Consider the following 24,257-nt stretch of genomic DNA (forward strand, 5'->3'; position numbering starts at 1 on the left):
CAGTGAATCAGTGAATGATGTTCAATGCTTTAATTTAGTAAGTAAAGTGGAACAGATTTTCTTTTAACATTCAGGTTGTACATTTTGTACACAACCCTTGATTTTGTGTGTTGTATTTTCTCAGGTTTTAGCTTGTTACTAAAGCTAACTAATCTGCATATACTGTACATAGGGCTTCTACCTTTAGGCAATTATTCTAACCAAAGTGGTTATATCTGAATATCTGATATCTGATATCTGATGCCCAGTAAAAATATTGACAGTGACTCTGAAACAGTGCTGACCAGACTGATTTTAAGCACCCAACATCTACCTTTTAATGCAAACGTGCATCATTAATTTCTTTCACGTTTTATGTTTGTTTTCTTATTGTCTTAATTTAGTTTTATTTTATGAAAAAATGTGCACAGTATAAGAGGACCCCGATCATTTTTCTGTAACAATGTGTTGCTAGAGAATTAGAGAAAATGTTCATTTTGTATTCATAAATGTGATGTGACCAAGAAAATGCAGCTTTACTACATAAAATAAAACAAAGCTGTCTTGAAGAAGGAATCAATTCCAACTACGAATTTCCCACAACTGTGCCCTCTGATTAATTTGACTGTAAGAGTTCCGTTTGGCTCATTTTTTAAAATCTTTAAGTAAAATAAACATTAATAATTCTATCAGATGCATCTAGGTTCCACAACACACTGGTGACGACTTCTTTATATTTGTGATATAACTTTTAAAAGTAACTTCTTTTAATCTAATCCCTTAAGGCTATGCCTATGCAGATTTCAATGGACTATTTAAATCTGTGCTTGATTAATACTTGGAAACAAGACTTTTTTATATTTTAGGAGTTTTATAGTTTAATCAGTTAAGCAGTTGTGGGGTATACGTTTGTTAATGTAGATAATCTGGAAATCTGAAGTTAAAACAGCCAGTAGTAAAGAGTTTCTATTTCATATTTCCAAAGTACTCTTTATATTCGGAACACTAACAAAATAAGTAATTTTCTGCTAGGCAATACGGATCACACTTCTTAATGAGTGTTATTAATCCCAATGTATTTATGCATGAAGTAACACGTGATTTCCTGTTGAAGTCATATTGAATGCACATGAAACCAGGATGTGATATTTGCCATATATACATGTTCAAATTGTTTTCCTTAATTAGTATGAATTAACCATGTGCAACCATTTATTTTAAAGTAGGCCTGCACTATTAGGAGCCAGTAAAATTAAAATTAATAATAGTTTGCTTTTTAACAATTTTTAACTCTGTTCTAAAAGTAAGTCCCCTTGTCACGTATATACTGTCCTTTCCTGTTTGGTAGTCACTGATGCCATTTGTAGTGATTTAAAAAAAAATATATTACGTGATTTTGAAGCTGCTGAACTGTACTTGTTTCAGTGCACTGAACAAAAATGTTGTCATCACTTCAACCCTATCAGCTTCAGGGATTCTGCTTTTTGAATCATTTGGTTAATACAGTTAGAGTAACTATAATCTGCATCAAAAGTCCTTCTGGATTTATTTTATTAAAATAAATAGTCTGGATTCCAGGAACAGATTTGTTTTACAATGCAGAATAGCACTGGTGATTTTAACCCTCAAAACTTAATATATTGTACTGTATAGAGCTTAAAGACCTGTGCTTTCCAGGTACTACTCAGTATACAAAGTACTTAACGTTTAGAAATGTTAATGTATTCTTAGATAAAAATTCATTTTAATTGCCATCGTCTCTGTTAAGTGTATGAAAATTAGAATATCACTTTCCAAATGCTTTTTTTCCTTCAACAAGTGTTCAGCCTTTGGTTGTGGTAAAGAATTGATATGGTATTAAGTATGGCCAGTAAAGTAAAGACATATTTAATATTAAAAATAGAACAAGTGTAATTGTCTATTTTCTAAACAGTGTCCCATTTAATAGGTTTTTTAATTGGGGAAAAAATGAATAACCCACGTTTGCTGTATTACTTCAAGAAAACGTGCTAATGAAATGTCTACATTTACATTTCTGCAGGATGTCAAACAGTATTATGAGGACTACAAAGAAATGAAGATCAGGGAGAAGGAGGAAGCTCTGGCCCTAGCAGATAAAGAAGCCCAACAAAGTACGTCATGTACTTATTTCTTAAAAAGAAACATGACCCATGGTATCAACTTAAAGGTGAAATGTTGGCCAATCGTAAAGTTTCCACGTGTTTTGGTAGCTTTTGTAAAACATTCTCCCGCGTGTTATAAAACGTCACAACATCTTAAAGTAAAGAATGCCTAGTGTCACTTCTGTTGTGGTCTGCACATTTCGAAAAGTGTTTCTGTGTCCAAGCATTTTCCCTGACCCGATTATGCAGAATTTCTTATTCCTCAGAAGATCTTGGCGAATTTGCTTCACCTAAAAATCTTATGATATCAGGGAGATTCAGCCTCCAAAGTTCCAACATCATGACTTGAGAAAAAATGATCATTCGAAACTTTTAAATAAGTGAGAAGGATATGAAACCTTTGGTTATTGTGTACATGGTATTCCATTGACCGTTTCACCTAAGTGGATCAGTTATTGAAATGCTTATATTTTGATAGCCTGAAAGTGTCTTTGGGCAACACACCCATGTATGCAAAAGCCTATGTGATTATTTACAGCATTACTGGGACTCAGAAGTAATTTTGTTCTGCATTCCATATTGATCTGATCTCCAGTCCTTTTTCAGAATTAAATTTGCATTTAAAGTTGAATGGTGTTGATACATTGCCTATAGAATATGTTTTCTAAATGTATGTCATCTATTTTTTGTGATATATCATCTATCATATCAATCATCACACTTGGGGGAGGGCTTATTTCATATTAAGCAAGTCATTGAGGTGATTGTTTACTTGATATTTAGCTTTATTTTATGAGTGACTCAATTTACAAATTAGCATTTTAGCATACAGATGAGGTCTGTCAAGGCTAGAAGAAATTCACTGGGCTTTTCTTTGCGAGCGCTACAAATCTCTTGGCGTATTTCACTTGGTTTCATTAAATACCTGCAAGGGCTAAACAATGAATTTCAATACTTTCACAATGGCTGACAATGAAAACAAGCACACAGTGTGGCGTTTTCTACCAGGAACAAATTCATATCGGAGCACTGACTCTAACAATTTTAATTTGAATGGGGTGTCCTAGTGTTTTGGAGCAGTTATGCGAGACAACAAAATTCAAAATCTATGGTGCAGAGTAGCAGTGATTTTAAAGTTCATAGGTTTTCATTTATTGTTGTTTTGTCTTATCAATATTATTAATATGATCAAGTCATATTTATATTACATTCCCGGCTTTCATGGATTTAGGGTACTATTCCTTGTTTTATGTGACATTGCTACGCCCATCAGACAAAAAGGTCACCATCCAAGCCAGTTATAGCAGAATAAATGTATAAAATAATTTCTGTTTAACAAGACCATTATGTTACAACATATAAAAGAATTTATGATTTGGTATTTCTTTTGTTGCCAAAGGATTGTCTACATACCAAAAACATTGTCGAATCATTTGGAATATTTAGGATTCTGCCACTTTGCTCTGTAGGACCTACTGGGGCGGGGGGGAGAAATAAAGATGTATTTTTCTGTTGTGATATTCTGGACAGAATCAAGGCAGACAAGCTTGGGGATGCACTGTCTTATAAACCTCTCGCTGGGCCTGGGTTTAACAAAATAGATGCCTTTTGATGGAAACCACGTAACCTCGCCAAGCCACTGCAGCAGGTTTAGGATTAATGATGCAGAAAGATGTCACGGCATATTTTGATTTTGCTTCCTATTAGCTCTAATTTAAACGGGCCATCGCATGAATTCGAAATTAATAATCATGTCGCTGGGTATTTAACTGGGTAAACGCGTCTCATGCAGATCAGCAGAGAGCTGTTTTAAGCAGCTGTCTTTCATGACCTAATTGCTAATCTGCCCCCACGTCGATCTGCACTGCCACTGGGAGTGTTCAGAATTCCCAGGGGAAGTCAAGGGGATGCTGGTAGGGGGAACTCCATGTAATTTGCAAATTGGAGCGAATTCAACGTGGAGCCTCATTAAAACACGGGAGAAGAAGTGCGAACGGATTATCTGTCGAAAGGTAAATATTACCCGGCTGGGGGCATCTGTACAGACAGTGCTAGCCGTAGTGCTCTGGCCTGCAGTTTTTTGGGGGAGGCCTGCCAGCAGCTGTTTCAATTTCTTTGTTTGCGGTGCACGATCGAATAAAGACAATTTTATCAGAGTGCCTACAGTGTGTATATAAAGTGCATAAAAACCCTCAACCTCAGCTGGTAATGTGCTGCTGCCATGTGGTTAATAGTATTAAACCGTTGCTCACTGTGGTATGCATTTCATTTTTTGTCCTCCGACTTTAAGGTTACTGAGCACAGGTTTTGCATTTGTTGCCTAAACTAAAAGTAGTTGTGATGTCCTGTATACAATTAATTTGAGAGTCCCTTGCAATTTCCCTTCAGGGATATGAAAGTTGTGGGAGAATCAGGCTACAGGTACATACTGGCTGTCCTGGCAGTGCGTTGTGCTCTCGGACAGCATGGAAATCTCCCAGAAAGTACACAGTTGTGCATCCAGTCTTGTAGGTTGCTTTTCTTAAACTGCTTACATGAACGAACCATTTAAAACTGAAGTTATTTCCTTCGGTATGCCTTTGTCCTTTTTTTATTGAAATGTGGAATATTTCAGAAACTGTTTCTGTGAGCTTTCAGATATTAAAAATCTGTAAGTGCTCCCTAAAAAAGGTGATTTAAAAAGTGACTCTTTTATTTGGCTTTTTTTTTTCCAATTTGCAGAAGAAAAGAAACCGAAGGTGAAGAAGCCCAAATCTGAGTTTCCGGTGTACATCCCAGATTCCAGGGAAAACACCTGTGTGCCATCTTATGATCAGGATGTCAGTATTGAGGAAATTGAAGACCAGATGGATGACTGGCTCGAAGAAAGAAAGATGCCAAAGAAGAAGGTATATGTTCATTTCCTTTTTCTATCTTATCTGTTGACAGGCTATTAAAGGTCTGAATTTCTAACGTTTTCCCATTGTACCTGTTATATCAAAAATGTCAAATACTCCATGAGGCAGTCTCTTTTAAAGGTGTGTAATGAAGCATAACTCATTGTGAAATACTCATAAATATTTCACGTTGTACCTGCTTTCAGGATAATTTTATAAGGCCTTTGGACTCTGTTTTCATGTTTGAGTTCAGCTATTCCTGTTGGCTGTGTTGTTTGAGACACAAACTGAGCGAATACAGTGTATAAGAATCAAAAGCTAATGAAGAGACGGGAGTTCTTATTATTGCTCTTCCTTTTAATAACTGAAAATAAGCAACCCCATTTTCTAATTAACAACAGACTGTTTAATATTTTTAATGAGTATAAAGGATAGAAATAGAGGATAACAATGCGTCATTAAAAATATTGGTTTGTGTGTTCCAAGTAGCATTTGGCACTATGCATTTACAGTCAATGACATTATAGAATATACATACAGCAGCAAAGAGTCTTTATTTCTTCTCTTAACTGCTTCACTGCTGTTTAATGCAATATCTTTCAGTTAACATTCCCAAAACCATTGTAAAGACGTTTCCTTCTATTCTACCCCTTGGGCAGTTTGTACTGTCATTGTCAGTCTTTCTGTGAATAAGAATTCCATTTCAATCCATATCAGAACATGACTTATACCTGATGAGAGTTGTGGAAACCTGTAGCCTGTCCTGAAAACACTGGGTACAAATGGGCTCGACACCCTGGACAGGAGAGCAGTCTATCACGGTGCATACACACACGCACAATTTAGTGATGCCAATTGGCATCTGAATCCTCATTAATTATAGGAGAAGAACAGTAGGTAGCAGATGAACAGTTGTTCAGGTCGACCCATAACAAGACTTGCTTGGGTTACACAATGGAACGGCACTGGAATTTTTTATTATTCCGTTGTTGCTGACGTCTTACAGTGGCAATAAGAAAAAACAATGTAAGTGTGTCAGAACTATGACTGAAACCATATTGGCAAATAATAGGATTAAAGTTTCGTACAAAACGTAGTGCAGGTTTGGTGCGATTTAATTCTTGTAAAATGGAACAGCTGGCATAGTTTCTGGCTCTCCCACGTGCCTGAATTGGATGAAGGAGTTAGAGGACGGGTGGAAGAGCATCAGTACAGTTGTCCAAGAACGATACGTGGCAGGGACAGAATGTAGACTCTGTGATCTGCATCAGGAGGCAGCGATGGGTGTCAAGTTGGATTTTTAGTTCTGCCAACCCGAGTCACCAGGTTAGGAAATCGGACTGTCGTGGGGCAGCAGAGAGGACAAGAAGGGATATAGGGATGTCAGGACCTGAGGTTTTGGGGTGTACGGGAGGTAAAGAGCAGTGAAGAAAGCAGGGCCCTTGAACTGGATCCAAGCAAGAATAAGAAGCGTTTGGAAAGTGTAAGCAGAAGAGCTGTATCTAAGACCAAGGCAGTCGCAGCCAAAGATACTGGAGAGCAGCTGCAGAGACCGGAGAGGGCTTATTGTAAATGGAGGTAGGTTCTGCCAGGTATGCTTTGCTGTAGGTGAGTCTGGCCAGATGTGTCTCAAATGGATAGATTCAGGTGGAGCTAGAACCTGAGGAGTGGTGAAGCTCTACAGACAGGGTGCCGGCAGGAGAAGTGGGGGGGGATCGAGCACGGCGTCAAGGTTCTGGATTAGAAAGAAAAGGGGAGAGGAAAACTAAGGAAAGTGAAAGTGGAGAGGTCATAGGAGGAGGAGGAGGAAGGAAGGAGGAGGAATGGTGTGCATGTCAGCTCCTGGAAGGTTGATCTTGAGATAATAGGAGAGAGAGGTTAAGAGAGCAGGCTGCATCCGGAAACCGGAAGGAGCAGTTGGTAGAGACATGAAGAGAAGGAGACGGGGGCAGTATCCAGAATTCCCAAGTGAGAAGGAGGGGAGAGGAGAACGGAGTGATCAAGGGGCTCCATGGCAGCTGAATATTCAACAAGTGGCCGGAGAGAGGTGGCAAAGGATAAAGTCAGTCACAGAAGGAAGAGTTTGCATATTATTTTTTAAACTGTTCATTTACTGATCTTCTTGCATAACAACAGGTATACAAAATATACCTATAACAAAAAAAGAGACACACAAAAGAGAGAGAGAGACAAAAAGGTGGCTCAGCACAAGTACATGTTTGTTTTTTTTACAGATACAGAATAATATGACCTCAGGGGACAGACATAGGCATGATAAATGTAGGAGGGACCAATGTATGCCAAGTAAGGGTTCTACACGTTATAAAAGACTTGACGTTTTGAGTGTAGTAGACAAGTTAAAGTTATCTGAAAGGATGTACTTCAGTATTGTTAAGTCTTCAAGGAGCTAACAAATTAAGCAAGAGTTATTTTTATAATTTTGTGTACACAATCACCTGGAGTGTTGTTATTATTCAGATGATCCTCTAGTTTCGTTGTAATTATCGCCACCAGAAAATTCCATGTAACAGACACAAACGTTATTGGTTTGTAATTATATAAGTTGGCCTTGTCAGTTTGTGTACTGTTGTTATACAGTATTAGAAGTTTTTCAGTAAAAAGACATTAGACCTATCCTTGAGTAAGGGCAGGAAGAGTTATGTTATCATTCTATACATAATAGCCTACAATTTTTTTAGGACAATTAGTTAAATTTCAAATGACATATCTTTAACTTCTTACTGTAACACTGCTTCATTTTTTACTGATTTAGTACTGAAAACCCTTGTCTGTTTTAGTCACATTTGCAATATTCTTTTCTCTCGTTCTTGCCCCTTTTTATATCTGTACAAATTGCAGTAAATGATATAATCTCATCTTCTGTGATAAAGGATACCTCCATTTTGTGACAAGTCCTGCCATGCAATGTGGATGAGTAAGGATTCGGCCATGATAAGGCCAACTGTAGTCTGCCAGAGGTCTTTAGAGAGTTCTATCCCTAATTGGCCAGTTTCTTTTGCTGGTAATCTGTATTGCTGTAATTACGGCTTTAGCTTTGTCAATTTCATCCTGCTGTCTTGCTGTAGCAACAAGAGCGACCAGGATGAGGACTATTACTAATCTGACCTAACTGTGGACAGCTAACTGTTAGTTATCCTAACAGGTTTACACACAAGGATTAGCTGCTGGGTAGATACTGGCATAACTTGCACCAGACGGTTGTGACATTCTAGCACTGATCATCCCAAGTTCCTGTTTCTTTTAGATGAGTTGTAGGACATATGAATGCTATGTTTTCATAGGGCCAGAATGTGTACAGACGCCCTTGCAATGAGTGACATTCCTGAAATGATAAATAATTCACAAATGTATTTCTAACAAAATTATCACTCTTTGGTATCAAGTGCATTGAGTGCATTTTTATTCAACAGACATTACGAAGGTAAATTCATTCTGCTGGTTCACAGCAACCCTGGTCATTAACAGGGTTGATCGCGAGGGAGTCAAAGACCTTGTTCTCAGGACAACTGGTGCTTATTTGTTGCTTTCTGGGTACTTATTGATTTTTTTACCAAGCTGGACATTCAACAGATTAAATCTCCTCATCAGCTGTTTGTCAATTCTCTCACAACTGGTAACTACAGTCCCAATTTTTCAGACAGGTTATTAAACCTTGGTAACAAAATAAATTCATTGATGTTATAGAAAAAAAATATATAAAATTAAATTAAGCATTAAAGTGTGAATTTTGTGAAAATACTGTAAGTCTCCATGTCATTGCAAACCCCTGGTCTCACCATGGACGACAGCCAGAGTTCCCTTGAATTGCAACATGATGCGGCCCTTCCTGCTCACTAGTCACTGTAATGACTAATGTAATGTGATGTATGAGCAAATAAGGTTGTGCAGCAGACATTTCACTGCAGATATGTTTCCAACGTCATCTGCATGCAGAGTTAAGAAGCAAGTTGTATTTATCGGCAAACCCATCTCGGAATCGAAAGCAATATTTCTATTGGATTAAAAGATGTATTCACAAGCCTGCTTGTTTGCAGTGTAATAGGGCCACTTTGTCTCACCGGAAGAATATGGCACTGTGCATTCCTGGAAATTGCACTATTTTGTGATGTCAATTGGAGGCTTTAGAAGTTACTGTGTACAGTTTACTTTTATTGTGGTTTGAAATGCACTAACCAATGCTGAAATATGAATAATAATAATAATAATAATAAACTTTATTTTATATAGCGCCTTTAAAGGTGGCTTCTCAAAGCGCTTTACAGGATGACAATAACAATAAATAAGAAGATTACAACAATAAATAAGAAAATTTCACAAGACAGGACACAATTATAATTACAACAATACAACAATAACAATAGAGGAGACCGTGGAAGGTGATATTAAGAAGAGCAGAGGGGTGAAGAATGGAACCAGTTAAGTAAAGGCTTTTCTGAAGAAGAAGGTTTTGAGTCTATTTGAAGGAGTGAACGTAGCATTCCCCTATAATGGTTATGCATCACTCGAGTGTATCCCTGTTAGTTATTGCTGCTTATTCAAAATAGTGTCAAAATCGTGCGATTAACATCCAAAATTATTTTTTCCAAAATATACATGTACTGTATAAGTAGAGTTACAAGTTTTTTTTGTTGATGCTCAATCTATATGTTCTTTTGCACTTACTCCACACTTGTCACAATGATGCTAAAATCTTTTTCTACAAATTAAAACATTGCATAAACATGTATGTTTAATTCATGGTGGTGGAAAAATTGAGGATGTCTGGCATGATTTCCCTTAAGAAGATGACATTGTGTGTTTATTGCCTCTGGGTGTTATTAGACCTGTCCCAGGGTAACCCCGTACTGGAAATCTGCATCACTGGACATTTTCATCCTCTTCTCTAATATTTAAAATCACTGTAGATAAGAGGATCCCACCTCTAGTCCTGAGGGTCAAAAATCAAAATGTCTCTTTGCAGCTTAAGATATGTTTAGCATGCTTAAGTGGTTCTAGTTACACATGAGTATTTCCATCCTCCTAGACTGGCTGTTTGTAACTGAGTACAAAAGTACGAAAACTGGATCAGAAGTTGGACCAAAAATCTGGATAAGTTGGTGTTAATTCTGATATAATTCTCATATGGTACATTTCAGCATGCTACTATACAATTTCTCTCTGACATTCTTGCTTTCATCTCTGATAGACCTAAAAAACAAGGGAGATGGGGGGACAAATGATAACTCTGATTCCTAGCTCACCTGAAAGAAATGACAGTGCCCCTGCTGGGTCCAACACTCCTGTGTGGTAGTGGAGACTTTCCAAGCATCTTTTGTAGCTGTAGCCATTTTTCTTACTCTGTCAGTCAGACTTCTTCAGCTGTGAGTGGGGACTAAGGATCTTTGAAGCACGTAGTTCAGTATTCAAGTAGTGACTGATGCCAGACCTGTTTGCCTCATTACTTCAATTTACATCATCAATTTGCAGAATTACTCTCGCATATGTCTTATTGCAGCTATTATCTCTTTGGACTGTGGGTCAGGCTGTTAAAATTTTTCTGAACTTTGCCAAAGCCTGGAGCTCCCAGGAACCAGTACTGGCACACAGATGTATAGTATTTTAAAGAAGCATAGCATTTGAAGCCAATAGGCCAAGAAAAACAGTTTGCAACAGTCTAAGCAAATGCAGATGGCGTCAAGATCTTTTAGGTGTAATCTAAACTAACCTTAAGCCTGCAGGGCAATACTCCTTATAATGAATAACATGTGTTAGCACATCTCTTTGATAGATGTGAAAGTGTTAATGCTGTAGTTATTAAGTTAAAGGGAGGACTGTAAAGACTGCAAACTTTTCTAATCTGTTAAAACCAAACCACGTTAAGGAGCATGTTTCAATTTCATGAAGCATGTGGATTGACAAAATGAGCTGGTAAAAAGATAAGTGGGCACAGTCTGGCCTAGTGCTCATTCTCTTCCAAAATATGATAAATCTAGTTTGTAATAAATTTATAATCGCAGTCCCTCAAAAAATGTATGTGGATTGAAAGATTGGTTCCAAATAAAGGAAAATCTTGCTATTAAATGCTTGTTTTCAAATGTTTAACGTATATCACCATTCCTTTCTAGATTATGGGGGAGATAGTACTGTCATTCACAGCCATTCCATAACAGACATCCCTTTCATTACCCACAGAACGGGACTGTTATAATCAGTAAATGGTCCCAGGTCTAAATATTTCAGACTGGTTGGCATGTGTTCTTTCTGTTCGTTTTTGTTTGGATAATTGTCAGAGTTCCCCTTCCCCCTGCTTTATCATCACAGAAATCAGTTGAAACAGAATGGTCAGATGCTTGTATGTTTACAAGTGGGAGTCATTTAGACCTGCCACTGTTTAGTTCATTAGAATAGGTCTTGACAATTGATTTCCCCATCTGCCTTAGAGATGTTAATGATTCTCCTCTATCTGTAGAAGAGGAGCCCCCAGGAACTCAAAGCATCGAGGCCCTATTGTTTCATGGAGACACGTTCTGACTTTAATTGTGCTTGATTAATGAGAAAGTGAGTAAAAATAAGAGGTCTGACCTCATGTGCCCTGGCCAAATCCCTGTTTGTAGCTGTAGTTCGGGAGCTAAGCCTTTGTGAATAGGAAACTTGAAAATGGTTGCTCCTTAAAACATATCTGTAGGTTTTAGGTACCACAAGTCATAGAGTGCTAAAGGAAAACCTGCGTTCTTGAGCCAGTACTGCAAATTAATGCTTTATAAATGTAGCCTGTCTGCTAATATTGGAACAGCAGTATTTTAACCAAGTGATTGGATACTAGCAATTGGTGGTGTAGCAGGAATTCCACGTCTTTGACTCAGCGCCAGCTCTGCTAATCCCTAGTCCTGTCAGTCTTTGCAAAAGAAGGCGTCAGATTTAAAGGTGCTTTCTGCTGATCTCCCTATAACAATTCTGTTCTTATTTGTTAAGAATAAATATGTTTTCAAATGCGCAATATACTAATGTTAACCTTATTCACTCCACACCTCTCAGAGAAGGTGAGGGGAAAAAAAAACCTATCCCTAAAATAAGGAACAGCAAGCAAATTTTTGAATAATTATAGACAAGTTTTTTTGCAGTACCTTTTGCAGGGTCTGTGCCCTAATGTAGTATGCACATGCTACATTAGGATGCACAAGAAATGACTTGGTATCACTTATTAGCCTTTCTTTGAAATTTAGATTCCAAAATGTAAATGACAAAGTTCTGAATACTTCCAGAATGCTAGTTCTTCATAAATGCTCTCCATGTTTTCAATTCAATACCCAGAATGTAAAATTTTAGAAGGTGAATGATGCTTCAATAAAATATTGAGAAAGGAAGTTGAATAAAAACTCATGGAAGAAGACAAGGAAAAATAATCACTTTCTTCAGTACTGAAGCACAAAAATGAATGTATTGATGAACTGAACAGAATTAATTGTTTTAAATGAAAATTGGTTCACAGTTATTTTCAAAACAGGACCTTCTCTTAGCCTTAACAGATGTACCTCATAAACTTTATCCCTTCGCAAGGTTTATGGGAATTTCCTGGCCTGAACGTGCACTAATGTCTTTTCAGGCCTTTAAACTGTTTTGATGGCTCTGGCTTTTGTAGTGTGAGATGATATTTAATTGGCTAAGTACCTGAATTATTTTGTAGAAACTATTTTCTTGTTTTGCTTTTTTTTGCTCTGCTGTACTGTGTTTACTGTTACTATTGCTTTTTTTTCTATCAGGTATTACAGTATATGTAAATACAAATTGAATGGTGCTCTTCACATCTTGCTTTTTCAAGAAAATCTGCGTGGAATGAGAAGAGGGTGAATGAAGAATCATTTCTATTCAAGGGATGCGATCAGTTTGATGTCTTTCTGTGCTTTCTTGTTGACTTTGCCCAGGGAAAACAATCAACTGATTAACATTCAGAACAGCCTCTTCTAAACGAGTCTACCAAAGCTTCACACTCACCTTTCATTTCCACTTACAAAGGTAATTCCCTTTCATAGATGCTGCATTCAGCGATGCCCTGTCCTTTCCCCCCTGTTCATCAAGCAGTACTTTCAGAAATTAATTAATAATGAGTAACAATTACCTTCTCAATGTGTACAAGCATGCATCATTAAACAGCCAATGTAAGCCTATTTAAACTTGCTTTATTTAAAATCGATGAATTTCTACCCTCTGAAACTGTTGAAAGGAGGAAACACTTAACCTATTGATCTACAAAATGAGTAAAATGTAAAACTTTTACCCCTGGACTGCAAATTTAATCTTCAATAAAAACACTAGACTTTATCGATACCATGCACAGGGCATTTAGAAGTAATGTTTGATCTTTTATTTACTTCTATGGGAAATGAACTACTTAGGTATTATGCTAAGCATAGAAAAAAACAAATGACTATTCATGAATGGTTTTAGCAAAGTAAAGTATACAAATTTAGATGTCGATTAAATCTTTTTGGAGTCATTTTGATTGATGACAGACCATGAGTCGGGTGAATCGGACTCTTGCATAAGCAATGAGTCACTTCATGAAAACAGAGAAAGGAACCGCTCCCCAAAAGAGCAGCGTTTCACGCTGCTGAAGCCATGATGTTCTAGGCTAGACTGAGTTCGTGTACTGTCCTTGATGTCTGAGGTGTTCGGAGATTATACCATCTTGCCAGGTTAGGAATTGCAAAAACATTTTGTCAGCCCTTCGTTCCGATCGGGCAGGCCAGGAAACGCTGCGAGTTGCAAGGTCAGTGTGGTTATGGTCTGGGCTGGAGCATCAGGTTGCTGCTGAACTCCACTTGTTGTGATTAACAGCAACAGTGTTTTCTTTTTAAATACATTTATAATAAACAAGCTACAGTCTGTGGATGACTTCCTCTGCCACAGTGACTCGATGGCGCCTCTTTCAGGAAGCGGTGTCTCGATGGCGTGTCGTTTGTGTCTGTGTGAGCCCTGCGGCGGATTTGCGTCCAGTCCAGGGTGAACCCCACCCTGCGCCTGTTGCTTGCCGGGATAAACTCTGGCTCCCCCCGATCCTTTCCTATATGTGTGAAGCTGGGAATAAAAAGTACTGTCAAAAGATTGTTAAAGTGTATTAACACAGAGGTCAAATTAAAATGTTGGCCTTTGCGCCTATAAATTGGAGATCATCACATTTCTGGAACAGTCGGTAGTCTTGTACTGCTCTTCTATCGCAATGTCTGCCATTCCTTCTTGCTCTTGCTGGTCAAGATGTGCTCTGTGTTATTGTGGAATGGCTTGGGCTCCTGAACAGAGGGGCATTTCAATGCTGAACTTGCCTCCAAACTGAAATATCCCTGTGCAGGCTCCTTACATTGCCTCAGCTGTATCTGAGAATGAGGTCTTTTGTACTTCCTTGCGCTTCCATTAGTGTGATTATTAGATGAGGGTTTAGCATGTTCAGTCTGTTACTGAGTACTAAACTTAGAACGGTGTGTTCTGTCTTGAGATAATACGACCAGTGGCTGAGAATGAGTGATTTCCAGATATGTAGCTGTTATTTGTAACAAAATAACCAGATCCACTGTAAGTATTGCTCTTTGAGACTGTGTTGGTGTTCAACTAGTATATTAATTGTAGCATTGTCACTATATTAAGCTACAGTATAAAGAAAAGCCAACAACTGCTAATTAATACATTTAACAAATTTACCTTTTTTACATTTGTCCGCTTTATTTGTTCCATGAGTAGTCTATTAATTCAGCAGAAGTATTTATGCAATATTGTCTTGTATGTTTTTTTTGTGGTAATGTATTAGAAATGTTCTAAATATTTTAAACATTTCAAACAGAGTAGTTGGAGATGCAATTTTGTAAACAAACCTTATGTGCTTGTACTGGAAGATGACACTGCAGGTAGTACTATATAAAATACATCACAATATGTCACTTGTTTCTGCTGAATGAAGCTTTAATGTTGCCCTGTTGAGAGAGACTGCTAGGATGACTGTGATTTGAGTGTACAGGAAAAGGCCAAACTGCCTTTTTTTTAAAACAAAAGCTTTGTTCTAGATATAGCAGGTGTTCTGAAAAGCATTAAAAATAAAATTGCAAAAATACGACTGAACTGCAGGGTCAATAAAACTACAATAATTTTTTTTTAAACTGCCCCTTCTTGTCCGTCATCCTGTCCGTTTAAAGAGCAGAACCCTTACTTTCCTAGTCCTTTTTTAATTGCTTAAATTAGAAAAGCGTTGACCACAATGATCCTGTTTTTGTTTCAGCGCTCCGTTGTGCTCCTCAGGTATGTCCGGAATAACACGGCCAATAGAAATAACTCATCCAGGGTGCACATTTATTTAACATAGCGGCGGAAAGACGGCACACCTGTGACCTCACCGCTGTACTGATCTCGGGGGCGGCGGGAGGGAGGGGCTGTAAAAACGCATTGTTCCCCGCAGCTGCTCCCTTTCTCTGGCCTGCTGTCACTCCGCAGCGCGCCGTGCTGCAGACCTCCTGCAGCGAGAGCTGGAGGAAGGCGGCAGCTCCCCGCCACCTAAATGAGGAGAAGGTGGTGGGGGTAACAAAATGGAATCAGAAACATAACACCTTCTGCAATTTTCGCAAGCTCGGTATCCCAGTGCGCAACTCGGCGGTTTTGGTAATATGTGGAGGAAAAGAGGGATTCGCGTACCTCACAAAGCATAGCTGTCTGCAGCGAGCCAGGCTGGATAAGACGCAGTTCCAGCATTTGATCAAGCCTGTGAAGGGTGTCCGCATGATATGATGGTCACATTAAGGCTGAAACGATTACAGAGCAGTTTATCGATTTACATATCGGTGCGTGTGCGTTCCATCTGTAAATCAATTGGAATGACAAGTACAGTGGTCAATCTGAAGGGAGGATAAGAGTCTAAACAGTGAGGGAATTAGCTGTGAACCACTGCTCTCTTTAGCTTTAATTTGCTAGTTTACTAATGTAATACAGTATTTCTAAATATTATAATATTGTGTTTTTAATATATTATAATATCAAAATCTGAAAATGGAGGTACCAGCACTACAAAACAAAACGTATCTGGAAAAACTTTTCTGAAATTGGTGTACCAAGCCGGCTACACTAAAGGTTTTTTTAATGAGGGGGAAAAATAAGACTGCAGTTCCCATTCAAATGAAGTCTTACTCCACACAGGTTTTGTATTAAAACCAGGAAACTGCCATTCTTTCATTAAAATATCAGAAAGCACAACTGACACATTTCAGTCAAAAGCTCTTCAGGGAAAGAATAAATACCATAGGAAAAGGTTAAAGGTCATGGGTTAGTTCCTCATTAAGTATAACCTACATGTCTGTATGTAAACTATATGCTGTACTGTGTACTTAAACCTTGTGAACAAACTGTTTTCAGACTTTTAGTTTATGCACTTCAATTTTAAATTCTCTAAAACCTATACAATGGATAATTTCTAAAAGAAAAAAAAATACCTTTTTAAAAAAATTAAGATTAAATGTTCAGAGCTTTCTGATATTTTCTGAATTAAATAAAAATATAAAAGTTAAATGGGTTCTTTTTTTATAAATCCTTTGTGGGTAAATCATTTAATATTGTTGCATTAGAAAAGCAGTCTATTAAAATAATGATTATGCTGTGAATAGGTTAGAGTGCATTGTGTTGTACTTGAATGCCACAACAAGCTTTTTAATGTGACTTTATACTTATCTTCTAGTATAATTAAATAAATTCACCTTTTCTAAACTATCCATCATTAGGACGTTGTGTGTTCTTGGCTAGGTTTGTTGCGACCTGGATCCTGTCCTGTCAGATGCTGGTTGGGCCTTCAGTTCATCACAGGACACATGCGTGCAGGCAATTTAGATACCAATTAAACTAGTGACACTGCCGGGGGTGTGCTAATAAGCCTCCTTTGGTAGGTGGGTCTCTTGAAAAGAAACACATGGAGAGTGCAATCAGTATAGAAACGTTTGGTTTTTATACCCGATGCAGAGAAAATAACAGAAAACAAACCCCACAGCCTTTCTCAAGATGCCTCTTCTTCCTCTTCCTCCCTGTCTTGTGTATACCTCAAGCAGCCTTGTCGTCTGTTCTTTCCTTTCTGCTTTTCAGCGTGGAAGTAAACTTTACTTGTTCCTCTGTGTCAACAGTCATCCAGCAACGCAGCTCATCGGCAAAACAAACTATTTGATCTCCGAATAAAATTCCCAATTTGGCGTCGACTGGCTGGCCAGTCAGTTGCTACTTTATTCTGTAAGCTAGCACATAAAACAGGTTGTGCTTTTCTAGACTCTAGAAGCCAACAGGTGCTGAAAGCCTCTGTTTACAAGACGGTTTTCCATACATGCGCTAGGCATGAAAGCTGGTGTTTGGTACATCTTTGATGTATGTCTGCAGAAATCGTCGTCGGTTTCGTCCATTGTACCATTGCCCGGATTTGTTACAGTCCCAAGATTGGATTGCAATTTGCTTTTTGAGATTTTGGTTCATTTTTTGTACTCCTTTACAAATTTCAAACCCTAGAGGTAAATGGTGGCCACAATTTAGAAGTTTCTTTAGAATCAATATCTTGTTGGAGGTTGAAATTCTGGAGAATTAGCGTCTTTTCATTGAATATGGAATGGACTAGCGTGAAGAACTGAAAAACCATTGGATATCATTGATCCTCTGTTGCATCTGTTTTTTGAGGAGGGTATAATTCAAACTTGTAAAAAGTCCCCTAATGTCTACTGTCTGGTACTGTGTTTTCCTTGTAAATGAAACGCATGTGTTGTGCATTACACTCATCAGTAAAATTAAACATTCCACATGCTGTCTGTTTTGACAGTTTGGCAGCAGTTTCAGTTCTGGTGTTTTGATTTCATATGCCCAACACCTAACGGCTACAGAAGACATAGAGTGTGTTGTGTGTTCCACATTTGCATATTAATGTGTGTGTAGCCAAGAATTATAAAGACAAGCAGCATTAAGTAGAAAGCCTGCAAATGTAACATAACACAAAATTAAGCTGGCACAGGTTCATCAGTATCTGGTATCCTAGACCAATATGCAGGGCCTGAGGGCAGCTTTCATAAGGAAAGCTGGTGTTTGTACCATGAGTGTAAATGGAGAGTGGGACAGCTGTAGATTATTTCCATTTCTTTCTCAGTTGTCCACTTAAGGGTTATGTATGCAGACTTAAGTGAGGTCAAATAGGTCTACAGTACATCAGATTCTTGAAATTGTTTGGCAGTGGTAAGGTGGTAGTAATTACCTGGACATATTCTACACAACAGCAAAGAAATTTAAACAGGAAGAAAGATGACTTTCAAAAGCAACTGCTGTGTGAAAGTGTCTCAGTGTTGGCCTGTAAACAGTTTGTTGCTCAACAAACTGAGGCATCTGTCAGACTACATCATTGAACAACTGGTGCGTTTTTCAGACTTTGCATGATGAGGCCAGTCACTCTGTTTTGAAGTGGTTCCTAATTATCCAGTCCCCAAGGAACATGGTTGCATTCAAAGGCTTATTTCTGCTGACATGTGGGTAATTTGGGGGAAACATGAATAAAATTAAGGGGAAAAAAAGACTGTTAGCATGCTTAAAATATATTTATAAATACCAAAGTGTATATATATTTAGGACATACTCCCAAGATCTTTTTGGAGGTTTAGTTGTCAAAAAAGGTGGCAGCTTTAACAAAAAATCCCTCTTTGGAAGTTCTCCCAAGCTGGAGTGTCTTTCTACATTGAAAGCACATGTGTTGTTCGGAGGGTTTAAAGGCTAACCTGTATGTATTTCTCCAGCTTGTTGTTTTTTTTTAAAGTGAACACCATGGATTTGCAGTGGCTCCCTTTTCTGCTCTGCATGATGATAAGCTGGATAAGCACACAGTGACTGATTGGTATGTGAGTGAGTGAGTACGTATACTGAAATACCCCTGTGAGGGAAACAGAGTGCCCTAGGTTCCAACACTTTTTGAAAATAAACTAAAAGGATAAAAAAACGCATGTTCAGACACCCCTTGGGATTACTGGAGTAAACTCCCATTAACTTCAAAGTGTATCTCAGGAGCAGCCTGGCAGGATGGCACTGAGAGGTGACTCACTCTGCTCTGCACTCTGTGGCATCACACGCTTGCCAGCAGATTGTAGGAAATTAGTTACTCCAGCATAAAACATTGTTTTTCCATGATTTTTGCTATTAGAATGCTCTGAAATGTGTTCTTGCGTCTTCAGCTGATTAGTCACAGCAAATAGCTCTTTCTCATGGACAACATGTAAAATAAATTCAACCTTCTCTCTGAATCCAAGATTAATAGTTCAGCTGTTAATAAATACCACAATTATTAATCTATAAGAGTGTACAATGAGAGCTTTAAAAATGAGGCATAAGTGTTTTTTCTTACTTAGGAAAGTACAAGCTTGTACTGACAAGACATTTGGAAAATCAAGTGGATCAAAAATGTAATTTTGAGAATTAGCATCTGAAAGTCTAGTTCAAGAAACCAAGTTGCAAATGCAATTCTTTCTGACTTTTTGGATTCATCCTTCATGATAGTACTTTCATCACAAAGTGCGGCAGTACTCACCTTAGATCTTAAGTTTATTTTTCAATATGTTTCATACTTGTTTATTGCTAGGTGAAAAACCTCTGGAGTCTATACCAAAAACAGACTTCTCATCCAACCAGCTAGACACTATATAAGGCCAAAATAAAAGACACATTTTTAAAATGTGATGAATTTTTAATGAACCTCTCTGAGCTGTTAATACGGACTAGGATTAGCTACACTTCTAGACTTGCAGACATGAAATAACATCAGCTTGTCCACGATTAGTGTTAATCGTGAGGTATGTGAAATCAGAAAATATCTGGCCAAGTGCTAGAACAATACTCTTAAATAACATAATACTATTAAAATATTAGAACTGGAACAGGGAGGCTGTCTCAGAGCTTTCATCATTAGAAGAACCTACTGTTTTAAGCTTCTTTTTAATGAAAGTGCACAAAGTGTGGTTTTCTCTCTGTGGTTGCCATTATGTGTTGTGTCTGTCAGCAGCTGTTAACAATGCGCATATTTGTGGCTCTAATTGAGGGTGTTTTATTGCTTCTCTTGTAACGCCACCCCTCGGTGCGCTACTGCGAGATGCCGAAGTCTTCAATTTAACAGCCTCCTCTTGCTTCTGCTGCTGGGTCAACACGTTCTTCAATTTGTTTCAAGGTGCGATTCGGTGACCCTACTGTTTTCTCAGTTCTAGTTCTGAAAACAGACCACACAGCCTGTCCAGGCCTGTGCCCTGTTTCAACCTCAGAACACACTTTTATCAGGACCTAGTGCTTCTGGATTCTGTCAAGAAGTACACCGCAAACCAACTATTATTCTTCTACCTAAATACTAGCAAAATCTTTCAATTTTTTTTCTAAAGTAAGCTGACAAAGGCTGATGGTGCAAGCCCTTGCTGTATCCTTTATCAAGAAATAAAAGGAATCTGTTAATTGTGTGTAAGTTCTTTATTAAATGTAAAACAGGTTATATATTGTGCCCTCCAGATGTTTTCATACCACCAATGAAATAAGGAATAAACATATAACGAAGAATTACAGATAGGATATCCTGCTGAAAACATTAACAACATGTTTCACTGTAATCCTAATAGCTTTGTACAAAACAAGTTCATATTTTCATAAATGTAGTCCAGAAAACACTACTCACTGAATTTATTTACATCACTTTACTTAGTATTTTATAAAACTTCTGGCATGGGTTACATTGACAAGATGCTGCCTGTAGTGTGCAATGAGGTTTTGGCACTTCTGAGAAGGGTCCAGAAAGAATTGTTGTAGGTCCGTCAGATCCTTCGATTTGCACTTGTGAACTACTGTCTTGAGTTTGAATCATGAGTGTTTAAGTGGATTGAGGTCTGGAGATTGAGATGGCCAGTCATGGACATTTATTTTGTGCATAGTAAGCCACATCTTTGTCGATTTGGATGGTTGCCATCTTGGAATATCTATTTTGAGCCAAACGTGAGGAAACCAGGTGTTTGTCCAACATGTCTTGGTACATGTTGCAGTTCGTGATTTCCCTTGTCTTAACAAGCACATGAAAAATCTTGTTTGGACAACTTTGAAAATCTTTGGAGCCAAAGACAAAAACATAATAGGGCCCTCCCCTGCAGTGTTTTACAGTGTGCATATGTGTTTTCTCAACCCTGGCTTAAAACACAAGGTTTACAATTATTCATGTCTTCCAGTATTCCTTTAAAAAAATCCAGTAAAATAATGGTATATAATAATACTGTACTTTTTGTAAGTTCGCTGGAAGGTTTTCCCATTTCCCTGATGTATAAAAGGATGTAACGCACAGAAGATATTCAATAGCAGAATGCATCATCATGGCTAAAGTAGGAGTTTTCTGAAGACTGTAAATGAATGGTCATTGATCTCTTTAAATTGGGAAATGGCTATAAAAGGTTCCAAAAAAGCTGAATCTCCCATTTTCCCAGTGTCTAAAACTTGCTATCATGTGATATAAGTTGCTAGGAGGCAACAGCAGTTGATCTTCAAAACAAATTGGCAACTTCACAAAGTGGCAAAAAAGTGCTTCCATGTTTTTGAAGCTGGAGTACTGACGTTCTTTCAAGAAACAGCTGGGTGATATCCTCAGCTCGATTAGCTGCTACTACTAAACCAGCCAGGTAGGAGGAATGACCTCTTCTGGGCTGAACCCTTACGTTCTTAAGAAACCTAACATTCGACATCTCTTGCAATAACATCATATTTATGGCCAGGCTGCTAGGAAGAACACTCCTCTGTGGATGAGCTACAAAAGGAAAAGACCTGCATTTCCCAAACCATAGCTAAATGAAAATTGGAACCATATAAAATGATTGTGTGGCATAAAAAAGGTTAACTTTTTCTTGAAATATACCATGTATTCATTCATTCATTATAATCTATCCAACCTTAAAGTTATCTACAAGTCTATATACTGCACATTGGTGGTGGTGGAGGGGAGTCCCCATTACCTGTGAAGTGCTTTGAGTGGAGTGTCCAGAAAAGCGCTATATAAGTGTAAGCAATTAATTATATCAGTTTTTGTGCAACAAAACAGCTGCAATCGATTCTTTTATATACTGTATATAAGAAAGAGAAAACTGATATGGTGACTGAATGTTGATTCCATTAGCTTGTATTATTACAGGTTACACACTAATTCTAAGTTCTGATGATTTCTTTTGGTTCCGAAATCTCTCTTGGACCAAAAGATAAAGAACATCAGAAACGACTTTTTTCAAGTCTTGAAGACTTTACTTGTATGCCTCTAATTAACTGACAGCCTATGTATAAATGTTTTGCATTTGTAGCACCTATTTGAATACAAAATATTTTTGGAAGACTAAGATTTAATCAAACCCTCAAGACTTAAACACTTTTGTTCCTCATAATATAAAGAGTTTTGTGAAGACGAGACTCTCATAGACCAGATTTGTAAGTGCAGTTTTACGTAATATTATATTATAATATAATAATCGTATAATAAATTGTATTGTTTGTAACAGAACTTTAGTTTGATTAGTTATGAATAGCTCCTGGGAAGATCTGCCTTTTGTATTGTAGTCCATGCATCTGTTTGTTTCTTGTTAAACACTTTTCTCAGCAATACAAGAAAATTGTAATTTAGTGAACCTTTTTAAGCTTTGTATCAGATTCTTTTTCTTATTCTACTGTCTTCTCATTATCACTGTAAGGACTTCAGATATTTAACCCCAGTACAACAGGAGTAAAAAACAGAAGCAAATGAGTTATGGTTTGGTTACTGTGTCTTGTGTTAAACAATTCTAAAAATGCGAAGCAGCTCTAACGTTCTGTATTATTCTATATGAAAAATATTGATCTCTTTCTTGCCTGTATGTTGTATTTGCCCATGTGTGAACCGCATTGTTTTTAAATACATGTGAGTCTAACCATCTCCAGCACAAGGACATTCCCCATTACTGACTGTACGATACTGTAAGAGTAAAGAGACACTTACCAGTTAACAAACGTACATGTGGAAAACTGTAATAAAGTTTTAGCTCATTAGTATCTTATGAAATGGATCTTTCTATGAAATGTGTGCTTATTTAAAAAAATCTGATCACATTTTATGTATAGAAGTCTTTTTTTTTAAGCTTTTGTGCTATATTTAGTGCGTACGTATACATTTGTCATTATCCTTTGTGGTCGGAGCAGGTGTTGCCCTGTTCCAGAACAACCTTATCAACATCTATCCTTCCATTATCAGAAAGCGGTTTATTCTGGATAAGGGTTGATCAGACACTATCCCAGAAGTGCAAGACAGAGCTACACCTTAGACAAGATGCCAAAGAGCTAACAATCGTGTCACCCTAAATGCTCACATTTATAATTTTTATATGCATTACATAATCATTTAAATCGGGTAACTATACATTTTTATTGTAACTTTTTTTCAGTTAACAGGTCTTGGTAAGTTCTTAATAACAAACTCTCATACATTTCAGACACTTATTAAGCTTTAAATAATGTCAGTATAATGGATGAATTTTGTTAGTGGATAGTGTTAATCAGGTAGTTAGAATTTATTTTTGCATTTAAAAAGCTCAACAAACTGATGGATTTTCCATCTGCTCCGAAGGCATTGTACGTTTATGGTGCTATCTAACAAGTTACAAAAATTGTACTTCGTTTTTTGGTACAATATACAGTTGGAAGCGTTTGTAAAAGAAAATAAATTACTGGCTTTGAGCTGATTCTGTGGTCTCTCAATGCAGACCTGCGCTAATTTCCAGTATTTTATGGATGATTTATTGTAAAGTCCAAGGTTGTTGTTTTTTTTTTTGCTTTTGTGATCCAATGAATATATAAATTGAGCTCATGTGCGTCTCTGAAGCAGACGCCTCCTTTGTTATTGTGATTATGTGGCTTTCGGAGCAGCTCAAGGGACGAGAATGTGCACCTGTGGGCCCATTTTATGGAGTTTCTATACCATTTTGCCTCACCACCTGCTCTGCTCCACCTTGGGCTTTCTCACATCTGTGCTGCTTTGAAACATGAGAGGCACACAGGTTTTTTTTTTCCAAGCCTCACATAATATGCTGCTTGTTACTTTAATAGTGCTCCTAAGAATTTTCTATATGTTTCCTTTTTTTCCCCTCCTTTCTTTAGTAGCTTTCTCTACTTCTGCCCTCCAAGTAGAGAATGGCCAGGCTGCCTGCCTTTTTTTCCCCCGTTTTTTAATGTCCATCTTGCTTGAAGGGAACCAGATTTATTGTTCATCCTC

At 37.7% G+C, this 24,257-nt stretch overlaps 1 protein-coding gene across 1 annotated transcript in view; it reads left to right on the forward strand.

The window, feature by feature from the left end:
• The window catches only part of dnajc1 (DnaJ (Hsp40) homolog, subfamily C, member 1), an 85,969-nt gene that overhangs the window by 43,574 nt on the left and 18,138 nt on the right, over positions 1–24,257 (forward strand). Inside the window, exons 7-8 of the mRNA XM_006634383.3 lie at positions 2,021–2,111; positions 4,824–4,990. Coding sequence (XP_006634446.2) covers positions 2,021–2,111; positions 4,824–4,990 — 258 coding nt within the window. The remainder of the gene's footprint in view (positions 1–2,020; positions 2,112–4,823; positions 4,991–24,257) is intronic.

This window comes from Lepisosteus oculatus, chromosome 6 (genome assembly GCF_040954835.1).
Source record: "Lepisosteus oculatus isolate fLepOcu1 chromosome 6, fLepOcu1.hap2, whole genome shotgun sequence".
In the NCBI taxonomy this organism is placed as follows: Eukaryota; Metazoa; Chordata; class Actinopteri; order Semionotiformes; family Lepisosteidae; genus Lepisosteus; species Lepisosteus oculatus.